Source organism: Eleutherodactylus coqui, chromosome 11 (assembly GCF_035609145.1).
Source record: "Eleutherodactylus coqui strain aEleCoq1 chromosome 11, aEleCoq1.hap1, whole genome shotgun sequence".
NCBI classification, from domain to species: domain Eukaryota; kingdom Metazoa; phylum Chordata; class Amphibia; order Anura; family Eleutherodactylidae; genus Eleutherodactylus; species Eleutherodactylus coqui.
This window is the reverse complement of record NC_089847.1, coordinates 138,635,300-138,662,468: the sequence shown is the minus strand read 5'-3', so window position 1 is coordinate 138,662,468 and position 27,169 is coordinate 138,635,300. Positions and strand designations below refer to the sequence as shown.

At 55.0% G+C, this 27,169-nt stretch overlaps 1 protein-coding gene across 1 annotated transcript in view; it reads right to left on the bottom strand.

Annotated features, from left to right (window-relative positions):
* The window catches only part of TRIM66 (tripartite motif containing 66), a 61,623-nt gene extending 44,472 nt beyond the window's left edge, over nucleotides 1–17,151 (bottom strand). The window contains 5 exon segments of the mRNA XM_066582434.1: nucleotides 7,771–7,885; nucleotides 10,452–10,568; nucleotides 12,700–12,826; nucleotides 13,010–13,148; nucleotides 17,143–17,151. Of these exon segments, the coding sequence (XP_066438531.1) occupies nucleotides 7,771–7,885; nucleotides 10,452–10,568; nucleotides 12,700–12,826; nucleotides 13,010–13,148; nucleotides 17,143–17,151 (507 nt within the window).
* Between the last annotated feature and the right edge of the window lie 10,018 nt (nucleotides 17,152–27,169).

Below are 27,169 nucleotides of genomic sequence, written 5' to 3'. Positions count from 1 at the left end.
CCTTTACATTGGCAGAGAATTGTGTATACGGATAAATAATTGTTTATTGCCATCCGGCCAGATGCTCGTCAAGTGGGAGCACAGACAGCCAACCAGCAAGCATCACGTGAGAGCACAGACAGCCGAGCAGCGTGCATCACGTGGGAGCACGGACAGCTGAGCAGCGAGCATCACGTGGGAGCACAGACAGCCAACCAGCAAGCATCACGTGAGAGCACAGACAGCCGAGCAGCGTGCATCACGTGGGAGCACGGACAGCTGAGCAGCGAGCATCACGTGGGAGCACGGACAGCTGAGCAGCGAGCATCACGTGGGAGCACAGACAGCTGAGCAGCGAGCATCACGTGGGAGCACAGACAGCCAACCAGCAAGCATCACGTGAGAGCACAGACAGCCGAGCAGCGAGCATCACGTGGGAGCACGGACAGCTGAGCAGCGAGCATCACGTGGGAGCACGGACAGCTGAGCAGCGAGCATCACGTGGGAGCACAGACAGCCAACCAGCAAGCATCACGTGAGAGCACAGACAGCCGAGCAGCGTGCATCACGTGGGAGCACGGACAGCTGAGCAGCGAGCATCACGTGGGAGCACGGACAGCTGAGCAGCGAGCATCACGTGGGAGCACAGACAGCTGAGCAGCGAGCATCACGTGGGAGCACAGACAGCCAACCAGCAAGCATCACGTGAGAGCACAGACAGCCGAGCAGCGAGCATCACGTGGGAGCACGGACAGCTGAGCAGCGAGCATCACGTGGGAGCACGGACAGCTGAGCAGCGAGCATCACGTGGGAGCACAGACAGCTGAGCAGCGAGCATCACGTGGGAGCACAGACAGCCAACCAGCAAGCATCACGTGAGAGCACAGACAGCCGAGCAGCGTGCATCACGTGGGAGCACGGACAGCTGAGCAGCGAGCATCACGTGGGAGCACGGACAGCTGAGCAGCGAGCATCACGTGGGAGCACAGACAGCTGAGCAGCGAGCATCACGTGGGAGCACAGACAGCCAACCAGCAAGCATCACGTGAGAGCACAGACAGCCGAGCAGCGAGCATCACGTGGGAGCACGGACAGCTGAGCAGCGAGCATCACGTGGGAGCACGGACAGCTGAGCAGCGAGCATCACGTGGGAGCACGGACAGCTGAGCAGCGAGCATCACGTGGGAGCACAGACAGCCAACCAGCAAGCATCACGTGAGAGCACAGACAGCCGAGCAGCGAGCATCACGTGGGAGCACGGACAGCTGAGCAGCGAGCATCACGTGGGAGCACGGACAGCTGAGCAGCGAGCATCACGTGGGAGCACGGACAGCTGAGCAGCGAGCATCACGTGGGAGCACAGACAGCCAACCAGCAAGCATCACGTGAGAGCACAGACAGCCGAGCAGCGTGCATCACGTGGGAGCACGGACAGCTGAGCAGCGAGCATCACGTGGGAGCACGGACAGCTGAGCAGCGAGCATCACGTGGGAGCACAGACAGCTGAGCAGCGAGCATCACGTGGGAGCACAGACAGCCAACCAGGAAGCATCACGTGAGAGCACAGACAGCCGAGCAGCGAGCATCACGTGGGAGCACGGACAGCTGAGCAGCGAGCATCACGTGGGAGCACGGACAGCTGAGCAGCGAGCATCACGTGGGAGCACAGACAGCTGAGCAGCGAGCATCACGTGGGAGCACAGACAGCCAACCAGCAAGCATCACGTGAGAGCACAGACAGCCGAGCAGCGTGCATCACGTGGGAGCACGGACAGCTGAGCAGCGAGCATCACGTGGGAGCACGGACAGCTGAGCAGCGAGCATCACGTGGGAGCACAGACAGCTGAGCAGCGAGCATCACGTGGGAGCACAGACAGCCAACCAGCAAGCATCACGTGAGAGCACAGACAGCCGAGCAGCGAGCATCACGTGGGAGCACGGACAGCTGAGCAGCGAGCATCACGTGGGAGCACGGACAGCTGAGCAGCGAGCATCACGTGGGAGCACAGACAGCTGAGCAGCGAGCATCACGTGGGAGCACAGACAGCCAACCAGCAAGCATCACGTGAGAGCACAGACAGCCGAGCAGCGTGCATCACGTGGGAGCACGGACAGCTGAGCAGCGAGCATCACGTGGGAGCACGGACAGCTGAGCAGCGAGCATCACGTGGGAGCACAGACAGCTGAGCAGCGAGCATCACGTGGGAGCACAGACAGCCAACCAGCAAGCATCACGTGAGAGCACAGACAGCCGAGCAGCGAGCATCACGTGGGAGCACGGACAGCTGAGCAGCGAGCATCACGTGGGAGCACGGACAGCTGAGCAGCGAGCATCACGTGGGAGCACGGACAGCTGAGCAGCGAGCATCACGTGGGAGCACAGACAGCCAACCAGCAAGCATCACGTGAGAGCACAGACAGCCGAGCAGCGTGCATCACGTGGGAGCACGGACAGCTGAGCAGCGAGCATCACGTGGGAGCACGGACAGCTGAGCAGCGAGCATCACGTGGGAGCACAGACAGCCAACCAGGAAGCATCACGTGAGAGCACAGACAGCCGAGCAGCGAGCATCACGTGGGAGCACGGACAGCTGAGCAGCGAGCATCACGTGGGAGCACGGACAGCTGAGCAGCGAGCATCACGTGGGAGCACGGACAGCTGAGCAGCGAGCATCACGTGGGAGCACAGACAGCCAACCAGCAAGCATCACGTGGGAGCACAGACAGCCAACCAGCAAGCATCACGTGAGAGCACAGACAGCCGAGCAGCGTGCATCACGTGGGAGCACGGACAGCTGAGCAGCGAGCATCACGTGGGAGCACGGACAGCTGAGCAGCGAGCATCACGTGGGAGCACAGACAGCCAACCAGCAAGCATCACGTGAGAGCACAGACAGCCGAGCAGCGTGCATCACGTGGGAGCACGGACAGCTGAGCAGCGAGCATCACGTGGGAGCACGGACAGCTGAGCAGCGAGCATCACGTGGGAGCACAGACAGCCAACCAGCAAGCATCACGTGAGAGCACAGACAGCCGAGCAGCGTGCATCACGTGGGAGCACGGACAGCTGAGCAGCGAGCATCACGTGGGAGCACAGACAGCCAACCAGCAAGCATCACGTGAGAGCACAGACAGCCGAGCAGCGTGCATCACGTGGGAGCACGGACAGCTGAGCAGCGAGCATCACGTGGGAGCACGGACAGCTGAGCAGCGAGCATCACGTGGGAGCACAGACAGCCAACCAGCAAGCATCACGTGAGAGCACAGACAGCTGACCAGCAAGCATCACGTGAGAGCACAGACAGCCGAGCAGCGTGCATCACGTGGGAGCACAGACAGCCAACCAGCAAGCATCACGTGAGAGCACAGACAGCTGAGCAACAAGCATCACGTGAGAGCACAGACAGCTGAGCAGCGAGCATCACGTGAGAGCACAGACAGCCAACCAGCAAGCATCACGTGAGAGCACAGACAGCTGAGCAACAAGCATCACGTGAGAGCACAGACAGCTGAGCAGCGAGCATCACGTGAGAGCACAGACAGCTGACCAGCGAGCATCACGTGAGAGCACAGACAGCCAACCAGCAAGCATCACGTGAGAGCACAGACAGACAGCTGACCAGCGAGCATCACGTGGGAGCACGGACAGCTGACCAGCGAGCATCACGTGGGAGCACGGACAGCTGACCAGCGAGCATCACGTGGGAGCACGGACAGCTGACCAGCGAGCATCACGTGGGAGCACGGACAGCCGACCAGCAAGCATCACGTGAGAGCACAGACAGCCGACCAGCGAGCATCACGTGAGAGCACAGACAGCCAACCAGCAAGCATCACGTGAGAGCACAGACAGCCGACCAGCGAGCATCACGTGAGAGCACAGACAGCCGACCAGCAAGCATCACGTGAGAGCACAGACAGCCGACCAGCAAGCATCACGTGAGAGCACAGACAGCTGAGCAGCGAGCATCACGTGGGAGCACGGACAGCTGAGCAGCGAGCATCACGTGGGAGCACGGACAGCTGAGCAGCGAGCATCACGTGGGAGCACGGACAGCTGAGCAGCGAGCATCACGTGGGAGCACAGACAGCTGAGCAGCGAGCATCACGTGGGAGCACGGACAGCTGAGCAGCGAGCATCACGTGGGAGCAAGGACAGCTGAGCAGCGAGCATCGCGTGGGAGCACGGACAGCTTAGCAGCGAGCATCACGTGAGAGCACAGACAGCCAACCAGCAAGCATCACGTGAGAGCACAGACAGCTGACCAGCGAGCATCACGTGAGAGCACAGACAGCCAACCAGCAAGCATCACGTGAGAGCACAGACAGCCAACCAGCAAGCATCACGTGAGAGCACAGACAGCCAACCAGCAAGCATCACGTGAGAGCACAGACAGCTGAGCAGCGAGCATCACGTGGGAGCACGGACAGCTGAGCAGCGAGCATCACGTGGGAGCACGGACAGCTGAGCAGCGAGCATCACGTGGGAGCACGGACAGCTGAGCAGCGAGCATCACGTGGGAGCACAGACAGCTGAGCAGCGAGCATCACGTGGGAGCACGGACAGCTGAGCAGCGAGCATCACGTGGGAGCACGGACAGCTGAGCAGCGAGCATCACGTGGGAGCACGGACAGCTGAGCAGCGAGCATCACGTGGGAGCACGGACAGCTGAGCAGCGAGCATCACGTGGGAGCACGGACAGCTGAGCAGCGAGCATCACGTGGGAGCACGGACAGCTGAGCAGCGTGCATCACGTGGGAGCACGGACAGCTGAGCAGCGTGCATCACGTGGGAGCACGGACAGCTGAGCAGCGTGCATCACGTGGGAGCACGGACAGCTGACCAGCGAGCATCACGTGGGAGCACGGACAGCTGACCAGCGAGCATCACGTGGGAGCACGGACAGCTGACCAGCGAGCATCACGTGGGAGCACGGACAGCTGAGCAGCGTGCATCACGTGGGAGCACGGACAGCTGAGCAGCGTGCATCACGTGGGAGCACGGACAGCTGACCAGCGAGCATCACGTGGGAGCACGGACAGCTGAGCAGCGAGCATCACGTGGGAGCATGGACAGCTGAGCAGCGAGTATCACGTGGGAGCACGGACAGCTGACCAGCGAGCATCACGTGGGAGCACAGACAGCCAACCAGCAAGCATCACGTGGGAGCACGGGCAGCCGACCAGCGAGCATCATGTGGGAGCACGGGCAGCCGACCAGCGAGCATCATGTGGGAGCACGGACAGCTGAGCAGCGAGTATCACGTGGGAGCACGGACAGCTGACCAGCGAGCATCACGTGGGAGCACGGACAGCTGACCAGCGAGCATCACGTGGGAGCACGGACAGCTGACCAGCGAGCATCACGTGGGAGCACGGACAGCTGACCAGCGAGCATCACGTGGGAGCACGGACAGCTGAGCAGCGTGCATCACGTGGGAGCACGGACAGCTGAGCAGCGTGCATCACATGGGAGCAGCGAGCATCACGTGGGAGCTCGGACAGCCAACCAGCAAGCATCACGTGGGAGCACGGGCAGCCGACCAGCGAGCATCATGTGGGAGCACGGGCAGCCGACCAGCGAGCATCATGTGGGAGCACGGGCAGCCGACCAGCGAGCATCACGTGGGAACACGGGCAGCTGAGCAGCGAGCATCACACGAGAGCACGGGCAGCTGACCAGCGAGCATTACGTGGGAGCACGGGCAGCCGACCAGCGAGCATCACGTGGGAGCACGGGCAGCCGACCAGCGAGCATCACGTGGGAGTACGGGCATCCGACCAGCGAGCATCACGTGGGAGCACGGGCAGCCGACCAGCGAGCATCACGTGGGAACACGGGCAGCTGAGCAGCGAGCATCACACGAGAGCACGGGCAGCCGACCAGCGAGCATCACGTGGGAGCACGGGCAGCCGACCAGCGAGCATCACGTGGGAGCACAGGCAGCCGACCAGCGAGCATCACGTGGGAGCACGGGCAGCCGACCAGCGAGCATCACGTGGGAGTACGGGCAGCCGACCAGCGAGCATCACGTGGGAGTACGGGCAGCCGACCAGCGAGCATCACGGGGGAGCACAGACAGCCAACCAGCGAGCATCACATGGGAGCACAGACAGCCAACCAGCAAGCATCACGTGGGAGCACGGGCAGCTGACCAGCGAGCATCACGTGGGAACACGGGCAGCTGAGCAGCGAGCATCACACGAGAGCACGGGCAGGCGACCAGCTAGCATCACACGAGAGCACGGATAGTCAACCAGCGAGCATTACGCGGAAGCACTGACAGCTGAGCAGCGAGCATCACGTGGGAGCACGGGCAGCCGACCAGCGAGCATCACGTAGGAACACGGGTAGCCGACCAGCGAGCATCATGCAGAATCACAGACAGCCGACCAGCGAGCATCACGCGGAAGCATGGACAGCCGACCATCGAGCATCACGCGGAAGCACGGACAGCCGACCAGCGAGCATCACGCAGAAGCACAGACAGCCGACCAGCGAGCATCACGCGGAAGCACAGACAGCCGACCAGCGAACATCACGCGGAAGCACGGACAGCCAACCAGCGAACATCACGCGGAAGCACGGACAGCCAAACAGCGAACATCCCGTGGAAGCACGGACAGCCAACCAGCGAACATCACGCGGAAGCACGGACAGCCAACCAGCGAACATCATGCGGAAGAACGGACAGCCAACCAGCGAACATCCCGTGGGAGCACGGAGAGCCGACCAGCGAGCATCACGGGGGAGCACAGACAGCTGAGCAGCAATCATCACGTGGGAGCACAGACAGCTGAGCAGCAAGCATCATGTGGGAGCACGGACAGCCGACCAGCGAGCATCACGTGGGAGCACAGACAGCTGAGCAGTTAGTATCACATGGGAGCACGGATAGCCGAGCAGCGAGCATCACGGGGGAGCACAGACAGCTGAGCAGCTAGCATCACGCGGGAGCATGGACAGCTGAGCAGCTAGCATCACGCGGGAGCATGGACAGCTGAGCAGCTAGCATCACGCGGGAGCATGGACAGCTGAGCAGCTAGCATCACACGGGAGCATGGACAGCTGAGCAGCAAACATCACGCGGGAGCACGGAGAGCCGACCAGTGAGCATCATGCAGGAGCATGGACAGCTGAGGAGTGAGCATCATGCGAAGCACGGACAGCCAACCAGCATGTGGGAGCACGAAAAGTCGATCAGCAGCGCATCACCCAGGAGCATCGACAGCCGATCAGCTGCGCATCACCCGGGAGCACGGCCAGCCGGCCAGCTGCGCATCACCCGGGAGAACGGACAGCCGGCCAGTTGCGCATCACCCGGGAGAACGGACAGCCGGCCAGCTGTGCATCACCCGGGAGAACGGACAGCCGGCCAGCTGTGCATCACCCGGGAGAACGGACAGCCGGCCAGCTGCGCATCACCCGGGAGAACGGACAGCCGACTATCTTTTATGCAGCTGAAAGATCAGATATTCATCATTGCTGGCAGCACATCTCGCCGTGTGAGCGGGGGATTCGCCATGTACGATCGTCTGCCCCCCATATAGTCTGTGCAAAGGCCAGATAAATCCAGACCAATCTTCTTGATCAGCACTTGTCATCAGGACCAGAAATGTTAGGAGGCTCACGGTCGCGCCCCATATTCGTGTGCGCGGATGTCAGGATGGGCGACTCCCAGCCTGCAGTTATTGAAGGTGAATGCGGGCAGCCAGCCAACCCCAGCGGCTCCTCTCCTAGACCACATGGACTCCTATAGGTCCTTCATCTCTCTCCAGCCGCCCTCTCACCTCCAGCTGCTCCAGCAGGGAGTTCATCCTCTTGTTCAGCTCGTTGATGATCACCATCTTGGTCATCTTGATCTGGTTCTCCACCTTCCGCTGCATGTGCTTTATCTCATACAAGCTGCCAAGACAGAACAAGTCAGACGAAGGCGGAAGAAGAATCTGGATACAGAAATTCAGTGTTCGCTCAGCTATTCTCATCCCAAAAGTGCTGCAGAGACAGCCGGGCCCTCAGATGGGTAGAGGACGGCGGTGCAGAGACAGCCGGGCCCTCAGATGGGTGCAGAGGATGGCGGTGCAGAGACAGCCTGGCCCTCAGGTGGGTGCAGAGGACGGCGGTGCAGAGACAGCCGGGCCCTCAGATGGGTAGAGGACGGCGGTGCAGAGACAGCCGGGCCCTCAGATGTGTGCAGAGGACGGCGGTGCAGAGACAGCCTGGCCCTCAGGTGGGTGCAGAGGACGGCGGTGCAGAGACAGCCGGGCCCTCAGATGGGTAGAGGACGGCGGTGCAGAGACAGCCGGGCCCTCAGATGGGTAGAGGACGGCGGTGCAGAGACAGCCAGGCCCTTAGATGGGCAGAGGACGGCGGTGCAGAGACAGCCGGGCCCTCAGATGGGTGCAGAGGACGGCGGTGCAGAGACAGCCTGGCCCTCAGGTGGGTGCAGAGGACGGCGGTGCAGAGACAGCCGGGCCCTCAGATGGGTGCAGAGGACGGCGGTGCAGAGACAGCCGGGCCCTCAGATGGGTGCAGAGGACGGCGGTGCAGAGACAGCCGGGCCGTCAGGTGGGTGCAGAGGATGGCGGTGCAGAGACAGCCGGGCCCTCAGATGGGTGCAGAGGATGGCGGTGCAGAGACAGCCGGGCCCTCAGATGGGTGCAGAGGATGGCGGTGCAGAGACAGCCGGGCCCTCAGATGGGTGCAGAGGATGGTGGTGCAGAGACAGCCGCGCCCTAAGATGGGTAGAGGACGGCGGTGCAGAGACAGCCGGGCCCTCAGATGGGTGCAGAGGACGGCGGTGCAGAGACAGCCGGGCCCTCAGATGGGTGCAGAGGATGGCGGTGCAGAGACAGCCGGGCCCTCAGATGGGTGCAGAGGATGGCGGTGCAGAGACAGCCGCGCCCTAAGATGGGTAGAGGACGGCTGTGCAGAGACAGCCGGGCCCTCAGATGGGTGCAGAGGAAGGCGGTGCAGAGACAGCCGGGCCCTCAGATGGGTGCAGAGGACAGCGGTGCAGAGACAGCCGGGCCCTCAGATGGGCGCAGAGGACAGCGGTGCAGAGACAGCCGGGCCCTCAGATGAGTGCAGACGACGGCGGTGCAGAGACAGCCGGGCCCTCAGATGGGTAGAGGACGGCGGTGCAGAGACAGCCGGGCCCTCAGATGGGTGCAGAGGAAGGCGGTGCAGAGACAGCCGGGCCCTCAGATGGGTGCAGAGGACAGCGGTGCAGAGACAGCCGGGCCCTCAGATGGGCGCAGAGGACAGCGGTGCAGAGACAGCTGGGCCCTCAGATGAGTGCAGACGACGGCGGTGCAGAGACAGCCGGGCCCTCAGATGAGTGCAGACGACGGCGGTGCAGAGACAGCCGGGCCGTCCGATGAGTACAGACGACGGCGGTGCAGAGACCGCCTGGCCCTCAGATGGGTACAGACGACGGCGGTGCAGAGACAGCCGGGGCCTAAATGGCTACAGACGACGGCGGTGCATTCCCCCCACAACATTTTCTGAAGGTTCATCAGTTTTGGGTACATTTCCCCCCTAAATGGGTTTTATTGGACTAAGATGAGATTGGTGGGGGTCTGTGCACGGCCGCTTCTTCTCAGTCCTCTTCAGTTCATTTATCATGTGGCTTGAGAACAGCTCAATGCCATTTAAGTGAATGGGACTGAGCTGCTATACCAGGCACTGCCACTATGTAATGTACGGCGCTGTGCCTCGTAAGGACTGAGGTGGCTGCAGCGCTCACTTAGGTGCTGCGGCTATTTCAAACAGTTATCGGGAGACCCAAGTGGTGGACCCCCAGTGATTTGATACTGATGAACTTTCCACAAGATCCTAACAATTAATATCTTAAAGCTCATTTGCACGCAAAGACAATATTTCAAATGATTGAAAAATTGACAGTTCTAGCAATCATTTTGCATAAATGCCCATTAGCACTTTATTAGCTTCATTTGCATGTAAATGAGGGTCCAGCAGCTGTTTGCAGAGCCCAGCATGTGGTCTGGACTTAGCACTGAACTGCATTGTCTTTGCAAGGGCTGCTGCTGTCAGCTAAATACTGTAATCAGCTGCTCCCCTGGAGAAGACAGCATGCCGTCCAGCCGAAAGATAATCTGGGCGATAATCGTTGTGTGTAAATGGGGCTTTAGTCTAGGCCTTTAAATCATTGGAGTGAAGTCGTTCTCGAGGACTTTTGATATTGATGATTTATCCTCAGGATAGGTCATAAAAGGTTGAAGGGCGGGGGTCTGCGCTTGGGGTCCCCACTGATCAGCTGATTCCCAGCGCAGCTGTCAGTACGGACAGTTCTGGAAGCAGACAGTGATTAGTGGGGGTCCCAAACGGCAGACCCCACGGACCGACTATTGACAACCTATCCTGTATATTCCATCTATGTGTGATGTCAGCATCTGAAACAGGGATGGTTATGCGAGACGCATAGAGGGAGCCTAGGGGGCGCTCTCACCGCTCCTCGATCTGCTTCCCCGCCGCCTGGACGACTATTTTCTTCTCTTCTACTTGAGTTATAACATTTTCCAACAAAACGCGCTGATTCTGCAGAGCTTCATCCAGTCTGCGGAATCTGCGGGGCGAAAGAGAGCGGTTACAACAGGATATATCACTAACAGGAGGTAGAGGGGACAGAGCGATGTTCTGCAGATCTCTAGAGGTCAGGGGTGTAATAATCTGCAGGATATATCACTATGTATCAGGAGGCAGAGAGGACAGAGCGATGTTCTGCAGATCTCTAGAGGTCAGGGGTGTAATAGTCTGCAGGATATATCACTATGTATCAGGAGGCAGAGGGGACAGAGCGATGTTCTGCAGATCTCTAGAGGTCAGGGGTGTAATAATCTGCAGGATATATCACTATGTATCAGGAGGCAGAGAGGACAGAGCGATGTTCTGCTGATCTGTAGAGGTCAGTGGTGTAATAGTCTGCAGGATATATCACTATGTATTGGGAGGTAGAGAGGACAGAGCGATGTTCTGCAGATCTCTAGTGGTCAGTGGTGTAATAGTCTGCAGGACATATCACTATCAGGAGGTAGAGGGGGCAGGGCGATGTTCTGCAGATCTCTAGAGGTCAGTGGTGTAATAGTCTGCAGGATATATCACTATGTATCAGGAGGTAGAGAGGACAGAGCGATGTTCTGCAGATCTGTAGAGGTCAGTGGTGTAATAATCTGCAGGACATATCACTATGTATCAGGAGGTAGAGGGGGCAGGGCGATGTTCTGCAGATCTGTAGAGGTCAGTGGTGTAATAATCTGCAGGACATATCACTATGTATCAGGAGGTAGAGAGGACAGAGCGATGTTCTGCAGATCTGTAGAGGTCAGTGGTGTAATAATCTGCAGGACATATCACTATGTATCAGGAGGTAGAGAGGACAGAGCGATGTTCTGCAGATCTGTAGAGGTCAGTGGTGTAATAATCTGCAGGACATATCACTATGTATCAGGAGGTAGAGAGGACAGAGCGATGTTCTGCAGATCTCTAGGGGTCAGTGGTGTAATAGTCTTCAGGATATATCACTATGTATCGGGAGGTAGAGAGGACAGAGCGATGTTCTGCAGATCTCTAGTGGTCAGTGGTGTAATAGTCTGCAGGACATATCACTATCAGGAGGTAGAGGGGACAGAGGGATGTTCTGCAGATCTGTAGAGGTCAGTGGTGTAATAGTCTGCAGGATATATCACTATGTATCGGGAGGTAGAGAGGACAGAGCGATGTTCTGCAGATCTCTAGAGGTCAGTGGTGTAATAGTCTGCAGGATATATCACTATGTATCAGGAGGTAGAGAGGACAGAGCGATGTTCTGCAGATCTGTAGAGAGGTCAGTGGTGTAATAGTCTGCAGGATATATCACTATGTATCGGGAGGTAGAGAGGACAGAGCGATGTTCTTCAGATCTCTAGTGGTCAGTGGTGTAATAGTCTGCAGGACATATCACTATCAGGAGGTAGAGAGGACAGAGCGATGTTCTGCAGATCTCTAGAGGTCAGTGGTGTAATAGTCTTCAGGATATATCACTATGTATCAGGAGGTAGAGAGGACAGAGCGATGTTCTGCAGATCTCTAGTGGTCAGTGGTGTAATAGTCTGCAGGATATATCACTATCAGGAGGTAGAGGGGACAGAGGGATGTTCTGCAGATCTCTAGGGGTCAGTAGTGTAATAATCTGCAGGATATATCACTATGTATCAGGAGGTAGAGAAGACAGAGCGATGTTCTGCCAATCTGTAGAGGTCAGTGGTGTAATAGTCTGCAGGATATATCACTATGTATCAGGAGGTAGAGAGGGCAGAGCGATGTTCTGCAGATCTCTAGAGGTCAGTGGTGTAATAGTCTGCAGGATATATCACTATCAGGAGGTAGAGAGGACAGAGCGATGTTCTGCAGATCTCTAGAGGTCAGTGGTGTAATAGTCTGCAGGATATATCACTATCAGGAGGTAGAGAGGACAGAGCGATGTTCTGCAGATCTCTAGGGGTCAGGGGTGTAATAGTCTGCAGGTTCTATCTCTATGTATCAGGAGGTAGAGAGAACAGAGCGATGTTCTGCAGATCTCTGGAGGTCAGTGGTGTAATAGTCTGCAGGACATATCAGTATGCAAAGGGGAGTGATGTTCTGCAGATCCCTCTACTCTATCAGCAGGTGATCTATGTATCTCAGTACTGTCATCCCCGCACAGGACATAACTCTGCTACCTGTGATCCTTGTGCTCCAGCACCAGGCAGTGGCGACACATTAGGACATCGCAGGACTCGCAGAACAGCTTCAGAGGTTCCTGATTATGAATTGCGCAGAAGACATGGCCGCCGGATCCGTCGCTTCCTGAATGGGATAAAACGTTACATTGTTATCCGCCATGATGTTCGCTGCAGAGCGGCGCAGGATGTGGCACGGGCGGGTGACGCTGGCGAGTTCACCGTGCACAAACATCCAGTTCTCCCACCTCGGGGTCCCTGGTAGACTGGCGCAGCGCGGGCTACAAGGACCCCCTGTCGTTGCCATTACCTCTCTGCGGTGTGGCGAGGTAATGATCCGCAGCCGCCTTGCTGTGCCGGTGTTGCTCGGCGCAGGTGCTGCACAGCCACTTGTTACACCTGGTGCAGAGGCTGTGCGCCGGGTTCTTCTCCGTACATTCGTAACACGTCTAGGAATACAAGAAATCATGTCAGCATTGTGAGGAACCACAAGTCCCAGCACTGCCTCTCTAAGGCGGCGTTCACACGGGGCGGAAATCCTGCGGTAATCTCAGCAGCGGGACCGCAGGGAAATGCCGCAAGATTTCTGCAGTGAAGAGGCAGCTTCAAAATCTGCGCTGTTCAGCCATGTCTGCCCATAGAGAGGAGAGCCGCAGCGGGACGGCGATACAACTGGGATGCCGCAGCTTTGGAATTCGCGCCCCATGTCAGTTTCAGCGCGGATCGCCGCAGCGTGCAGAGGAGACTTTAGCAAATGTTATCCACTTTACTGCTTAATCGCAGGATTAAGATTGCAGGCGGACTCTCAATGCAGAACGTCTGCACAGCAACTCTGCCCCTTGTGAAGCCAGCCTAAGAGCTCTGCTTGTTGTCAGTGCATGGAGACAGCTGGGAACCTGCCCTGCTGTCACTGCGGAGGCTGCAGCAGTGTGAACACCTGACCACATTGTAGAAAAGCCTCGGTAGTGAGAAGTCCTGGCTCTGTAATGGATTCCATTCACTGGCAGCAAGCAGGAGTCTTCTTACATGTTCATGCAGATTATGCAGTCTCTTAACTTTCTAAAGAATGAAAAGACGGTCCATTTCTTTGTGAACCTTACCGATTCTTCCCATTAGGCCCCGCCCCTCTGACTATATGCGCCCCCAGAGCTGGGGTGTCTTTAGAGTAGATGGAAGTCCATTCGGGGTACATTGTCTTGGTTTATGCAAGTGTTAACAAGCTTCGTTGTGGCACGTCTGTCCTACTTAACTTGCTTGTTGTGTGTGGCAGTGGAGGACTTGAGGAGAAGTTAGGGGGCGGAGCCTAGAAGGGAGGGAGGAGTGTAGAGATGTAGTCGGCTGAAGCTCGCCGTGGGCCTGTCTCATGGTGGGATGTTTCCCCTCCGGAGGCTGAAGCTTGGAGTGACGGCTCCTACTATGACAAGTCGGAGGAGTAAGTAGCCAGCAAGAGAAGGCAAGAGTTGTGTGTTAACTTAAAGTGACCAGACGTCCCGATTTAGACGGGACAGTCCCGCTTTGGGGGCTCACTAACATTGCTGGGGCTATTGTGGGGGGCTCGCTATTATTGCTGGGGCTACTGTGGGGGCTCATTACCATTGCTGGGTCTACTGTGGGGAACTCCCTATTATTACTGAGGCTACTGTGGGGGGCTCACTAACATTGCTTGGGCTATTGTGGGGGGCTCACTAACATTGCTGGGGCTATTGGGAGGGCTCATTACCATTGCTGGGTCTACTGTGGGGAACTCCCTATTATTACTGTGACTACTGTGGGGGGCTCACTAACATTGCTGGGGCTATTGTGGGGGGCTCACTAACATTGCTTGGGCTATTGTGGGGGGCTCACTAACATTGCTGGGGCTATTGGGAGGGCTCATTACCATTGCTGGGTCTACTGTGAGGAACTCCCTATTATTACTGTGACTACTGTGGGGGGGCTCACTAACATTGCTGGGGCTATTGTGGGGGGCTCACTAACATTGCTGGGGCTATTGTGGGGGGCTCACTAACATTGCTGGGGCTATTGTGGGGGCTCACTAACATTGCTGGGGCTACTGTGGGGGGCTAACTGTTATTGCTGGGGTTACTGTGGGGGGCTCACTAACATTGCTGGGGCTACTGTGGGAGGCTCACTGTTATTGCTGGGGCTGATATAGAGGGGTGCTAATACTAGTGGGTGTCACTATTACTACTGAGACCACGCTGCATTTGACAACGTGCCTCATGCTGACTTACGAGATGTTCACACACGGCAGGAATGCTGCAGAATGTCCGCAGTGGAAATTTCTGCAGCAAATTCCGCATCTAAGGAAACCATCTAAATCCGCACCATTGGTATCCGCAGCTGATGTCATATTGTGCGGCGCTCCCCCTCACCTCCTCTGAAGGCTTCCCGCTGCCAGCGCTCCCCGGATGCCAGTTCTCTGCGTTTTGGTCAGGTGATGCTTGTCAGGTGAGACCACTACAGGCCACTGGGAAATGGGAACTGGAAGTCGGGAAGCGCTGACATCATGAAGCCTTCGGAGCAGGTGAGGGGGAGCGCCGCATGGTATGACATCAGCTGCCGGTACGTGGTTAATTTCAGTCGAAATCTGCACCGATGGTAGGTATTTAGACTGTTTTGTGGATGCAGAAATACTGCAGAATTCGCTCCTTGTCTTTTTTGAACCGGCGCTATACTTTTCATAACGACGAAGGTAAAATTATACGTTGGGATAAGCCCCACCCCTGACCACACCCCTTTGTCCTGCTTTAACCCTGGGAAAATGTGGTCCCCTTAGTTAGCCCACCGTGTCAGAAGTATACCCCTAGGGATCGTCTTGCAGATAACGTGGACTGAGGACACCGAGATTACGGGAAGGAGAGTTTGTCCTAGAAGAACGTGTGTGAGAAACAGAGCAGGAAGCCTGCCAGAAGTGTTGTGTCGGAGACCCTCGTCGTGTTGTGTCGGAGACCCTCATCTTGTTGTGTCTGAGACCCTCGTCGTGTTGTGTCTGAGACCCTCGTCGTGTTGTGCCTGAGACCCTCGTCGTGTTGTGTCTGAGACCCTCATCGTGTTATGTCTGAGACCCTCGTCGTGTTGTGTCTGAGACCCTCGTCGTGTTGTGTCTGAGACCCTCGTCGTGTTGTGTCTGAGACCCTCGTCGTGTTGTGTCTGAGACCCTCGTCTTGTTGCGCCTGAGACCCTCGTCTTGTATACTTGGAAAATCAAAGCTGGATTATGTCAGTAAAGAAACCCGTGTACCTCCAGTTTGAAAACTGTCACTTTTTCTGTAGACTCTTTTATTTAACAACGAGCAACCGTCTTGCTGCAATGGACGGCCTCTGCCCACAGACCGCAAAAGCCTTGGCGTCACGAACAGGATGATACCTCTATGCCTTACCGCTTGGAAGGGACAGTATGAGACTTTCTTTGCCCTCATTTTTGGATTACACTGGCAACTTTACTTTTGGACAAAAATGTATGTTCAAAGGACACCCTACAAGATGAGAGGACTGAGTACTGTTATTGGAAGAGTGACTTTATTGCACGTTTCTGTTATACCTGGGGATACAATTATTCAAATGGACATTCAAGATGGCACCCAGCCAGCTTCTCCTTCATGCCACCAAAAGCCTGCAAGTGGTGAGAGAATAGTAGGGGAGAGGGAAACCCCCATTACGGAGCTTGAAGAGAGAGGGGCCAGGAGTCGCCCTGAGGAGTCAACGGCACACTCAGATTACACAGAGCAGTGCGCGCAGGAGATCGAGGAAGATCAAGCTGTGAGCAGCCAGTAATCTGAGAGGATAGCCGAGACAAGAGTCAAACAAGGCGTGCCAGCCGGCTATTCCCCTGCTAGGCCTCGATTTGGGGATGAACAAGAGGTGCAAGAAGCCTTGGCCTTTGTCAGTCCGTTGCCTAAGCCGTCCTCCATGTGTACGTGCCTACAATGACGTCAGTGGTCACACATTGAGCCAAAGGACCTACCTCTCTCACCGTTGCCCGAGTCCCCACACTACTCCTACCCCGATCTCGCTGGCAATAATGAGCAAGGTGGGTCCGTTGGCTCTATGTGTGACCACTGACGTTATTGTAGGCAGATACACACGGAGGACGGCAGAGAACTCTTGGGGCCCAAAGTAAATATGCCAGTAGGACAGCTCCCAAAATCCAGGACTGTCCCGTTGGATGCGGGATATTGCGGAGGGATGCGGCGTCGGCTCTCACATTGTGCAGAGGAGCAGTGAGCGGTCGGAGAGGATACCGGAGGCGCCGGCACCTGTTCTCCATCTCTTCAGTCAGTAATTATCTTGTTTACCTGCCAGTCATAGAAAGGCCTTATTTATAGCCGGGAAATTCAGGCTGTGCCGCGGCTCCCTAGTCACCCGCCATCCCTCTGTGCATACTCCTGTCACTACCGCAGTGTCCTGTCACTTATCACACCATATATTAGAATGCACCTACCTTCGCCATGGTGAAATGTCTGCAGTGGCCCCTCAGCAAGTGTCACACGTGGCGCCGGGCATGAGGCGGCACCTAGAAGATAAAGACATCGCCCAGTAAATACAGGAGCAAGCAGCGAGGGTGACAGCACAAGCATATCTCCACTACCGTTCTGTGTACGCAGCTCCTAGGGTGAACAGTGTGTAGTGTCACCTACAGTCATGTGACTCTGCTCCCACTTCTCCATAGCCTACAAAAGGGTTTGCAAAAATACACACATGGTGACACAATAGAGGAGCGGAGCGTTATAACATGCTATAGGTGGCTGTAATAATAAGTGTGGTCACCTTCATAACGGACGGGTCTTTGGGCACTGATTGGCAGGAGTGATGGGCACCGTACAGCACGGCTGTGTGCAAAGGTACTTCCAGATCCCAGATAGTAACAAGTTTATAACCATCTTTGACACTTTGAACAGAGGCCTGAATATTTCAATAGGATTCATGCATGACTGGGAAGTTTGAGAAGTCTGGAGCAGAGATAACACTCTGGCCTGGTGACCCCCGAACACTAATTCATAGACCATAAAACCTTCACATCCTTATCAGTGGACTAATTAAGTATTTACCCCTCTGCTCATCCTGTCCTGGTATTGTTTTAAGTGCAAATGAATCCCTCCCTGTCTGTGCCTTGCATATATGAATATATATATATTCATGCCTCTTCGGATCTATTCCATAAGCCCGAGGAAGGCCCCTGAGTAGGTTGGAAGCCGCTATAACATCCTGTATGTTTGTTAGCCATCAGATGGTATCATATTTACAAGATTACTTGGTTTCTCTTACTGAGAAGCGTCACATTTACTAGAGAACGCGCCGCAGATCCGCACAAGGATGAGCCTCATTCACGTGGCGATAATCTGCTGCCACACGGAATATGCGACAGTATGTGGGACGCCACTTATTGTGACATTCTCGTGCCGCAGACGTTCTCCCTGTAAAGGGGTTACAAAGACCATCATTCACAATCATCAGAGGTTAGCAGCCTCCTCTGACCTCATCAGACGTGGCTGGTCCTTACATGACTCTTCTATGTATGATGGGTTATTGCGGGGATGTCGGCCAAATTTTACATATGCTAATGAGGGCGGCTTTGGGGGAGCGGCTAAGTCTGAATTATCGGCTGCTCGGAGGCGACACGATTTGTCACCAATATGAAGGGATCTTTTCTTCAAATCTTGTGATGGATTCCAGTACCAGAGATCTCTGTGCCGTACCAAAGGTTTCATCTGTCTGCTGAGGCGCTGTATAAGCTGGCAAGCCAGTCCCGCTTTCCCCAGGGTCCCAAGCGGGACAACCAACCGTCCCACTGTGGGGTACACTATTACTACTGAGGCCACTGTGGGGGGACGGGACACTATTACTACTGGTGCCACTGTGGGGGGGACACTATTACTACTGATGCCACTGTGGGGGGGTCACTATTACTACTGAGGCCACTGTGGGGGGTGGGGTGGGGGTAATATTACTACTGAGGCCATTCTGGGGGGGTCACTATTACTACTGAGGCCATTGTGGGGGTCACTATTACTACTGAGGCCACTGTGGGGGGCACTATTACTACTGAGGCCACTGTGGGGGGTGGGGTGGGGGTAATATTACTACTGAGGCCATTCTGGGGGGTCACTATTACTACTGAGGCTACTGTGGGGGGGGGGGCACTATTACTACTGAGGCCACTGTGGGGGGGGGTGGGGTAATATTACTACTGAGGCCACTCTGGGGGGTCACTATTACTACTGAGGCCACTCTGGGGGGTGGGGTAATATTACTACTGAGGCCACTCTGGGGGGTCACTATTACTACTGAGGCCACTGTGGGGGGTGGGGTAATATTACTGCTGAGGCCACTCTGGGGGGGGTCACTATTACTACTGAGGCCATTGTGGGGGTCACTATTACTACTGAGGCCACTGTGGGGATCACTATTACTAATGAGGCCACTGTGGGGGCCACTATTACTACTGAGGCCACTGTGGGGGGTGGGGTAATATTACTACTGAGGCCACTCTGGGGGGGTCACTATTACTACTGAGGCCATTGTGGGGGTCACTATTACTACTGAGGCCACTGTTGGGGTCACTATTACTACTGAGGCCACTGTGGGGATCACTATTACTAATGAGGCCACTGTGGGGGCCACTATTACTACTGAGGCCACTGTGGGGGGGTGGGGTAATATTACTACTGAGGCCACTCTGGGGGGGTCACTATTACTACTGAGGCCATTGTGGGGGTCACTATTACTACTGAGGGCTACTGTGGGGGTCACTATTACTACTGAGGCCACTGTGGGGGGGGGGGGTAATATTACTACTGAGGCCACTCTGGGGGGGTCACTATTACTACTGAGGCCATTGTGGGGGTAACTATTACTACTGAGGGCTACTGTGGGATGTCGCTATTACTACTGAGGCCATTGTGGGGGTCACTATTACTACTGAGGCCACTGTGGGGATCACTATTACTACTGAGGCCACTGTGGGGATCACTATTACTAATGAGGCCACTGTGGGGATCACTATTACTACTGAGGCCACTGTGGGGATCACTATTACTAATGAGGCCACTGTGGGGATCACTATTACTAATGAGGCCACTGTGGGGATCACTATTACTAATGAGGCCACTGTGGGGGGTCACTATTACTACTGCAGGGGTCACTATTACTACTGAGGCCACTGTGGGGGGGGTCACTATTACTACTGAGGCCACTGTGGGGGTCACTATTACTACTGAGGCCACTCTGCATGTGGTAGCGTACCTCAAATTGACTTACAGTATGTTTTCAGGCGGCAGAAATGCTGCGGAATGTCTGCAACTGAAATTTCCGTGGCAAATTACACAGCATTTCCACATCCAAAAAACAGTCAAAATCTTTACCATTGGTATCCGCAGCTGATTTCATACAATGCGGCGCTCCCCCTCACCTCCTCCGTAGGTTTCACACTGTCAGCGCTCCCCAGCTTCCGGTTTGCAGCAGCCTGGTCAGGTGCGGCCACTACAGGCCACTGTGAACTGGGAGCCGGGGAATGCTGACAGCGGGAAGCCTTTGGAGGAAGCGAGGGGGAGCGCCGCATGGTATGAGATTAGCTGCGGATACGCGGGTGATTTCCAGTCAATATCCACATCGATGGCACGGATTCTGATTGCTCTTCGGATGCAGGAATGCTACGGAATTTGCTCGCTGCCTTTTTTGAAGCGGTCCTGTACATATTTTAAAAAAGAAGGAAAAAATGATACATTGTGATAAGCCACACCCCTGACCACACCCCTTTGCCCCCCTTTGACCCTGGGAAAATCTGGACCCCTTATGCTGTATCACTGGAGGACGGCGCCGTCCGATATCAGATCCCACCAATGAGACCTCCGGATCTGTGGCAGATCTCATCCTCCGAGCTGGCGGCAGGCTGTACACGGCGGCTGCTCAGGGACTCGTCACCACAGCTGCTGCCTGCGCTAATCACCACGGGGGTCTCTTGCGTCACTCCTCTGACAGCTGGGGGCCCGGTGAATGAGGCAATCTGATGACATAGCATGCCGGGGGCCCCTCCAGATGCTGTGCCTGCAACTCCGCTGCTTAACTCTTTCCATGCTGGAGATAATACACTGCATAAGGCGCAGGCGGAGCGTTGGGGGTCTCTCTGCGATGGTGGAGCCAGTAACATCTGATCCCCAGATTGTAGCGCTGTGCTTGACATATAGGAGGGCCCCTGTCACCCCCGCAGCCACGGTCAGTCGACCACCCATGACCTTCTCGCCTCCTTCCCACCCGGCCGCCTCTTCCTTCCCTCGTCGGTACCAGAGATAATTCCCACTGACTACAGGAAGTGACCAGCGGGCCCTTGTGTGCCCGGACCCCGTACCACCGAGGCCCTCTGGACCGTCGCTTCATTATGTCTGTATATGACGGGCGCTGCAGCAGCTGCAGTCATTATTCCTCCATTAATTCGGTTTATTTACAAACTTTCAGCTGCTGCAAAACCCAAACAAGAACATTATAAACATCTCCACAGAACTGCTGCGGGGGGCGTCCGAGAGCCGCTGCGGGGGGCGTCCGAGAGCCGCCGCGGGGGGTGTCCGAGAGCCGCCGCGGGGGGCGTCCGAGAGCCGCCGCGGGGGGCGTCCGAGAGCCGCTGCGGGGGGCGTCCGAGAGCCGCTGCGGGGGGGCGTCCGAGAGCCGCTGCGGGGGGCGTCCGAGAGCCGCCACGGGGGGGGGGGGGCGTCCGAGAGCCGATCCGGCACTATATGTCACTACGGGGTCCCACAGTGAAATAACAATAGTGTATTTAACTAGGACGGCATGGATGCGCTACACGATGGTACAGAACAGCGGCCCCTGGGGGCCCTGGAACATGGACTTTAGTTTTGCGTTGTGGCTCCTGTAAGAGAGTAAAACCAATTGCATCATTGAAGAGCAGCGTGTGAGAAGCAGAAATCCACCCTTTGCGTCTCTCTAGTCCCGTAGGACCGCCGCTAGGACTGAAGGAAGGAGAGCGGACTGGAAGTGGCTCCTTCTGCTCCGATGGGGGCCGATCATCCAGGAAGTTGTCCGCAGTTGTCTGCAGGAGATTCAGTGACCGATCCGCATTGAGTCCCTGGAATGAACCCAAGACCAACAATGGCTCCATGTATGTATGGTAGCAGGAGGAGGCCACGGCGAGGACGTTTTAACTCCTAAGTGACCGCAATGCGTCCTTTTTCTAACCTCACTAATGGGCTTTAAACCCGCACGTTCATCTACTTAAGGCGGCGGCCTCCATGACTAATGACAGCCTGACTCCTGCTCTAACTGCCAGGAGAGGAGAAACCTCAGACCCTGGCAGTTTAACCCTTTATGTGCCACAATCAGCATGTAAGCAGATTGTTAGGTTGTGCGGCTGGGATCTGTTGTTCTACTTGGATTTCCAGCAGCACAGCTTCACAGGTAGGGGTTAAATGAGCTGGCTGGGTATGGTATTCTCCAGCCAATCCCCCTGGTCTGCTGCACATAAATACCAGCTTCTCCTGCCAGAGAATGCGGGTCATTTTATCCTGTTTAGGCATTCTGTGTTAATCCCACTCTGAGCTACACTATATGGACAAAAGTATGTGGACACTGCAGAAAATCAGCAAAGACGCAAATACTGAGTTTGCCGAATGGTATGCTGGGAAGGGCATGGGTCAAATAAAAAGCTGCTCATTTTGTAATAATTGGTGGGACATACTGGAGCAACGGGTAGGACCCCGCCACTCACGCCCATCTTCACAACAATCTGTTCTCACAGCCTTGTACGAGGAATGGCCAGCTATTCCTGCCCAGACTTACAGAGATCTCGCGGAAAGTCTCCCAAAACGTGTTGCCGCTGTAATACAAAAGGAGGTCCGACACGTTTCTAAATAGAATAAAACACTTTTTCTGAAAAACATGCAGTGTCCGAATACTTTTGTCCATATAGAGTATGTTATGCATGTCTAGTCTATAGTGTCTCTCACCTTCCCTGAGCACGGTCTGGGCACCTGTCGTCCCCATCATATGCAGACCCCCTCTTCCATTCCCTTTGACAGGACCTCCAGACGTCTGATATCTTATGTGTGTGTCAGGTGGGTGAGGCCTGACACTGTTCCCTGTATGTCAGTACGGTGTCTGACTCTTTCCCCTTGGTGTAAGGACACTTGCGCTAGCAATGGTTTATTTGTATGCATGTGAGCTCTGAGTGGGGTTTCTGTGCAGGGTTTCTCTGTCACCCTAGGGTTTTGCTTTCATGCATGATGTGTGATGTGTGTCTGTGCTGGTGGCCGGACATGTGTGTGAACAGTGTTGTGTTCATTGTGTCTGAGCAGGTGGCCAGACAAGGTGTATGAACAGTCCTGTTCTATCTTGCATGCATGTCCCTGGGGTGTTGGTGTGAACAGTGACATGTTCAGTGAATGTGTAGGTTTCCAGAGTTCGGGTGTGAACAGTCCTGTTCTGTGAGTTAGTGTGAGCTGCATCCTGTCCTGCTGTGGTTAGTTTGCCATTCCAGGGATATGTAGGCCTAGGTTCCAGCGCAGAGTTGTCCTTATCAGGACGATCGCCCTACTTGCAGGCAGGTTTTAACGTGGTAGTTGTCCCGTTAGAGTAAGGATATGTTATGTCTGCCCGTGAGACCAGTTTGCAGTCCTACCTTGGTGTTCAGTATGCATTGTGTGTATGCTTATGTGGTTTGTGTAAATGCTGCCTGGCATCTGGGCTGAGGTGTGGTGCCCTGGTGTGCCTAGCAGACATAACACAGATAACAGGGGGAGGGGTCTTTCTGTCACCCGTCAGCACCCTGCACTGAGATCATAAGGTGCCAAAGCCTGACAAAAGCCTCCATGTCTAACATGTAACTCAGCCTAATAGGCCCCGCCTCCCGCAGAGTCTAATAGGCTGCTGTCATAGGCTTAGTAGAATGCACTACATAAGTAATGCAGTGTACTATCCTAGATCGAACAATCACATCTTCAAGTCTCCCTGAGAGACTAAAAAAATAGTATCAGAAAAAGTTAAAACAGGATTTTATTTTTGTTTTAACCAATAATACACATTATCCCCACAAAGCCTGAAGGACAAAAACAAAAGAAAAAGGAGCAGACTCTATCATCGGTATTACTGCGTTCGTAACCCCAACAATAGAAGCTTTTTGTTACTCCTGCAGGGGGAACGCTGCAAGATGATTTTATAAAGTAACGCCAGAATTATTTTTCTTTTGTTCGCCTCCAAGAAACCCAATAAAAAGAAACCCAAGAGTCACATCTACCTCAAAACGGTGCCAATCAAAATACCAGCTGTCAGAGAGCTCCGCTGCCGCGACTATAACACTGTCCTGGCCGTTGGGCGGCGGCGGAGCAGTCAGTTAGATTCACTTAAAAATCTGTTAATGTGCAAAAATATTAAAAAATAAAACATCTCCATAAACTCTGAGGCAGTAATCAGGCCGATCAGATCAAGTTATGTAAGCTTTACCAAAATAGTGAGCGCTCCGGAATTCCGGGGGGAGGGTGGGTGAAGGGGGTTGTCACCCTCCACCTCTTCCCCCACCACCTTCCCCGCTCCAAAACAAAGTGTAATAAAAGTCCTACAACACATTATAATACCCGGAGTGCGGCCATCATAAAATACAACTCGTCCCACAAAACACGAGCCCTCATACGTCTGTCTTATGGCTTGGCACTTAAGGCAAGAAATAGGCTGGTTACCAAGAGGTTAAACCAATACCCTGATGTGACCATCAGCCAATAACGAGGCCTGACGAGGAGTGGATGCTCCAGAGCGCCGCTCATCATGCTCAGAGCACATCTCGGTCTGCCCTCTGGAGGGATTGTATCCTCCATCGTGCGCAGCAGGACGTTCAGTGACATCAAGAGGATATTTTTAAGTACCTGCTTGATATTCCAAGATGAGATCTCGGTGGGATCAGAGCTGGTGGGGTGTGATGTGTGGCAACACAGGAGAGACCCTTTACCCCCAATGTATGCCAGTCTCACAGCGGTGGTCCATCAGACGTGAGGCCCCCCTATGTAACATCTGCAGGTCAGCGGATAATCTGGCCCATTTTCACTCAGCGGTCAGTTTGAAGCCGTACAAAAGTCACAGTTTTATTTAAGGCTTGTAGGAAGACTTACATCAGATGCACAAGGAAGCTAAAGACGCGCATCCCTGCCGTCCGACAGGGCCGGATTCTGCGGGGACCTCTGAAGCGCCAAAGCATTTCACCGGATAAGACCGCTTCCACACGGCTGAAAAAATGTGTCGCGAGACGCTCAAATTCTGTACAAATATGAACCCCATTCTATTGAAAGGGTCATATACATGAGTGATGCCATGCAGGGAAAAGATGGCGGCGGGTCCTACGTCCCTCACAGCACCTCGCCCATTGTTTTCGATGGGAACATTAAATGCATGCGATGTGATGTGGGGTTTCCCAATCAGACACTTGCCTATCTGAAAGTTGTGCCGGAGAATCACAGCTGAACGGAAGTGATGGGAGGCGTTTTTGCCATAAAGCGCTATGCGTGCTCGGGGACATTGCACATTCCGGTGATATAGGGAGTTTTACGGCCTGATATCGCGCTCGTCCGTATTAAATTAGCCCTACATAACCGCTCGGTAGAATTATTTTTGCTTTGCTGGCATAAAAAGAGTTAACAGAGCAAGTTGTGGATGGGACTGAAAATGAGGGTGAGGGTTTTAGGATGCAATTATAAAACTGATTATTGATAAACCCTGAAATTGGGTCCAAGCACATCTGTCTGATCACGTCCGTAATAAGGAATGTCCAAGTCAGTGCTATAGGCTGTGATCAAGGCTCTAGGGGTCTGAAATACTGTTAAGATAAAGTTATAATGAGGGGTGACTACCACTCCGATGGCCCCCCAACCACCTCACTGAGCGCCATCCATAACTTCTTCCTCGCAGCAACCACCAAACCCCCTCACTGAGCACTATCCATGACCTATCTAGAACCACCACGAACAACCTCATTAAGCGCCATCCATGACCTCCTCCCCATAGCTGCTCCTGAACCACATTCGCTCTGCAGCCAACTCTGAACAACCTCACTGAGCTCTAGAGATGAGCGAGCATGCTCGGTTTTCAAGTAACTGCCTGCTCGTCCGAAAAGATTTGTGTGGGAAACGTGTGTGTGTGTGTGGGGGGGGGGGGATCTCTCTATCTATCTGGATGAGCAGGCAGTTACTCGAAAATGCCGATGCTCGAGTAATTTCCTTAACCGAGCATGCTCACTCATCTCTACTGAGCACCATCCATAACCTCCTCCTCACAACCGCCCCCGAACCACCTCACTGATCGCCATCCATGACATCCGCCCCACAACTGCCCCAAATAAGTTCACTGAGCATTATCCAGGACCTCCGACTCGCATGCACGCTCAAACTACTTTACCTCACCGAGTGTCAACCATGACCTCCTTTCTGCAGCCACCCCAAACCACCTAACTGAGCGCAATCCACGACCTCCTCCTCAAACCAACACTCAAACAACCTCACTAATCGCCATCCATGACCTCCTCCCCACGACCACCCCAGAACCAACTCACTGAGTGCCATCCATGACTTCCTCCCCACAGCCACCACCAAACCAAATCTCTGAGAGCCATCCATGACTTGCTTGATGCATCCGCTCCTGAACCACGTCACTGAGTGCCATCCATAACCTCCTCCCTGCAACCACCCCCGAAACATCTCACTTAGCACAATACATGACCTCCTCCCTGCATCTGCCCCTGAACCACCTCACTGAGCACCATCCATGACCTCCTCTCAACACAGCTGCCCTGAACCACTTCACTGAGAGCCATCCAGGGCCCCCCCCCCACACCTGCCCTCGAACCAACTCTCTGAGCACCTTCAATGACCTCCTCCCCACAACCACCCCCAAAACACCTCACTGAAAGGTGTTCATGATTTCCTCCCCTCAGCCGCCCCCGAAAGACCTCGCTAAGTGTTATCCAAAACCATCCCCAAGCCACCTCACTGAGCACCATCTATGACCTCCTCCCCAGAACTCCCTACAGCTGCTTCCTGCATCCGCTCTGGAAGCACGTCACTGAGCACCATCCATGACTTTCTTTCTGCATCCACCCCCAAATCACCTCACTGAACTCCATCCATAATGGTCTCTCCACAACTGCCTACAAACCACCTCACTGGGCACCATCTATGACATTCTCCCCACAGCCATCCCGGAAACATCTCACTGAGCATCATCCAGGACCTCCTCCATACAACTGCCCCCAAACCAGCTCACTGAGCAGCATCCAGGATCTCCTCCTCAACACGAAGATATGAAGAAAATATTGATTTCAGTACCCATGCAGTCCGGTGTATGCCAAACCCCTGTGGGAGCTTAAAGGAGCTAAATGGGAGTTACCTCACCGAGGGTTTCAAAATTACACATGGACTCCTATTCAGGGCCAGCCCCTTGGAGTGCGCTATGTGTGCGGACTGCCCTGTAATCCCGTGTCACTC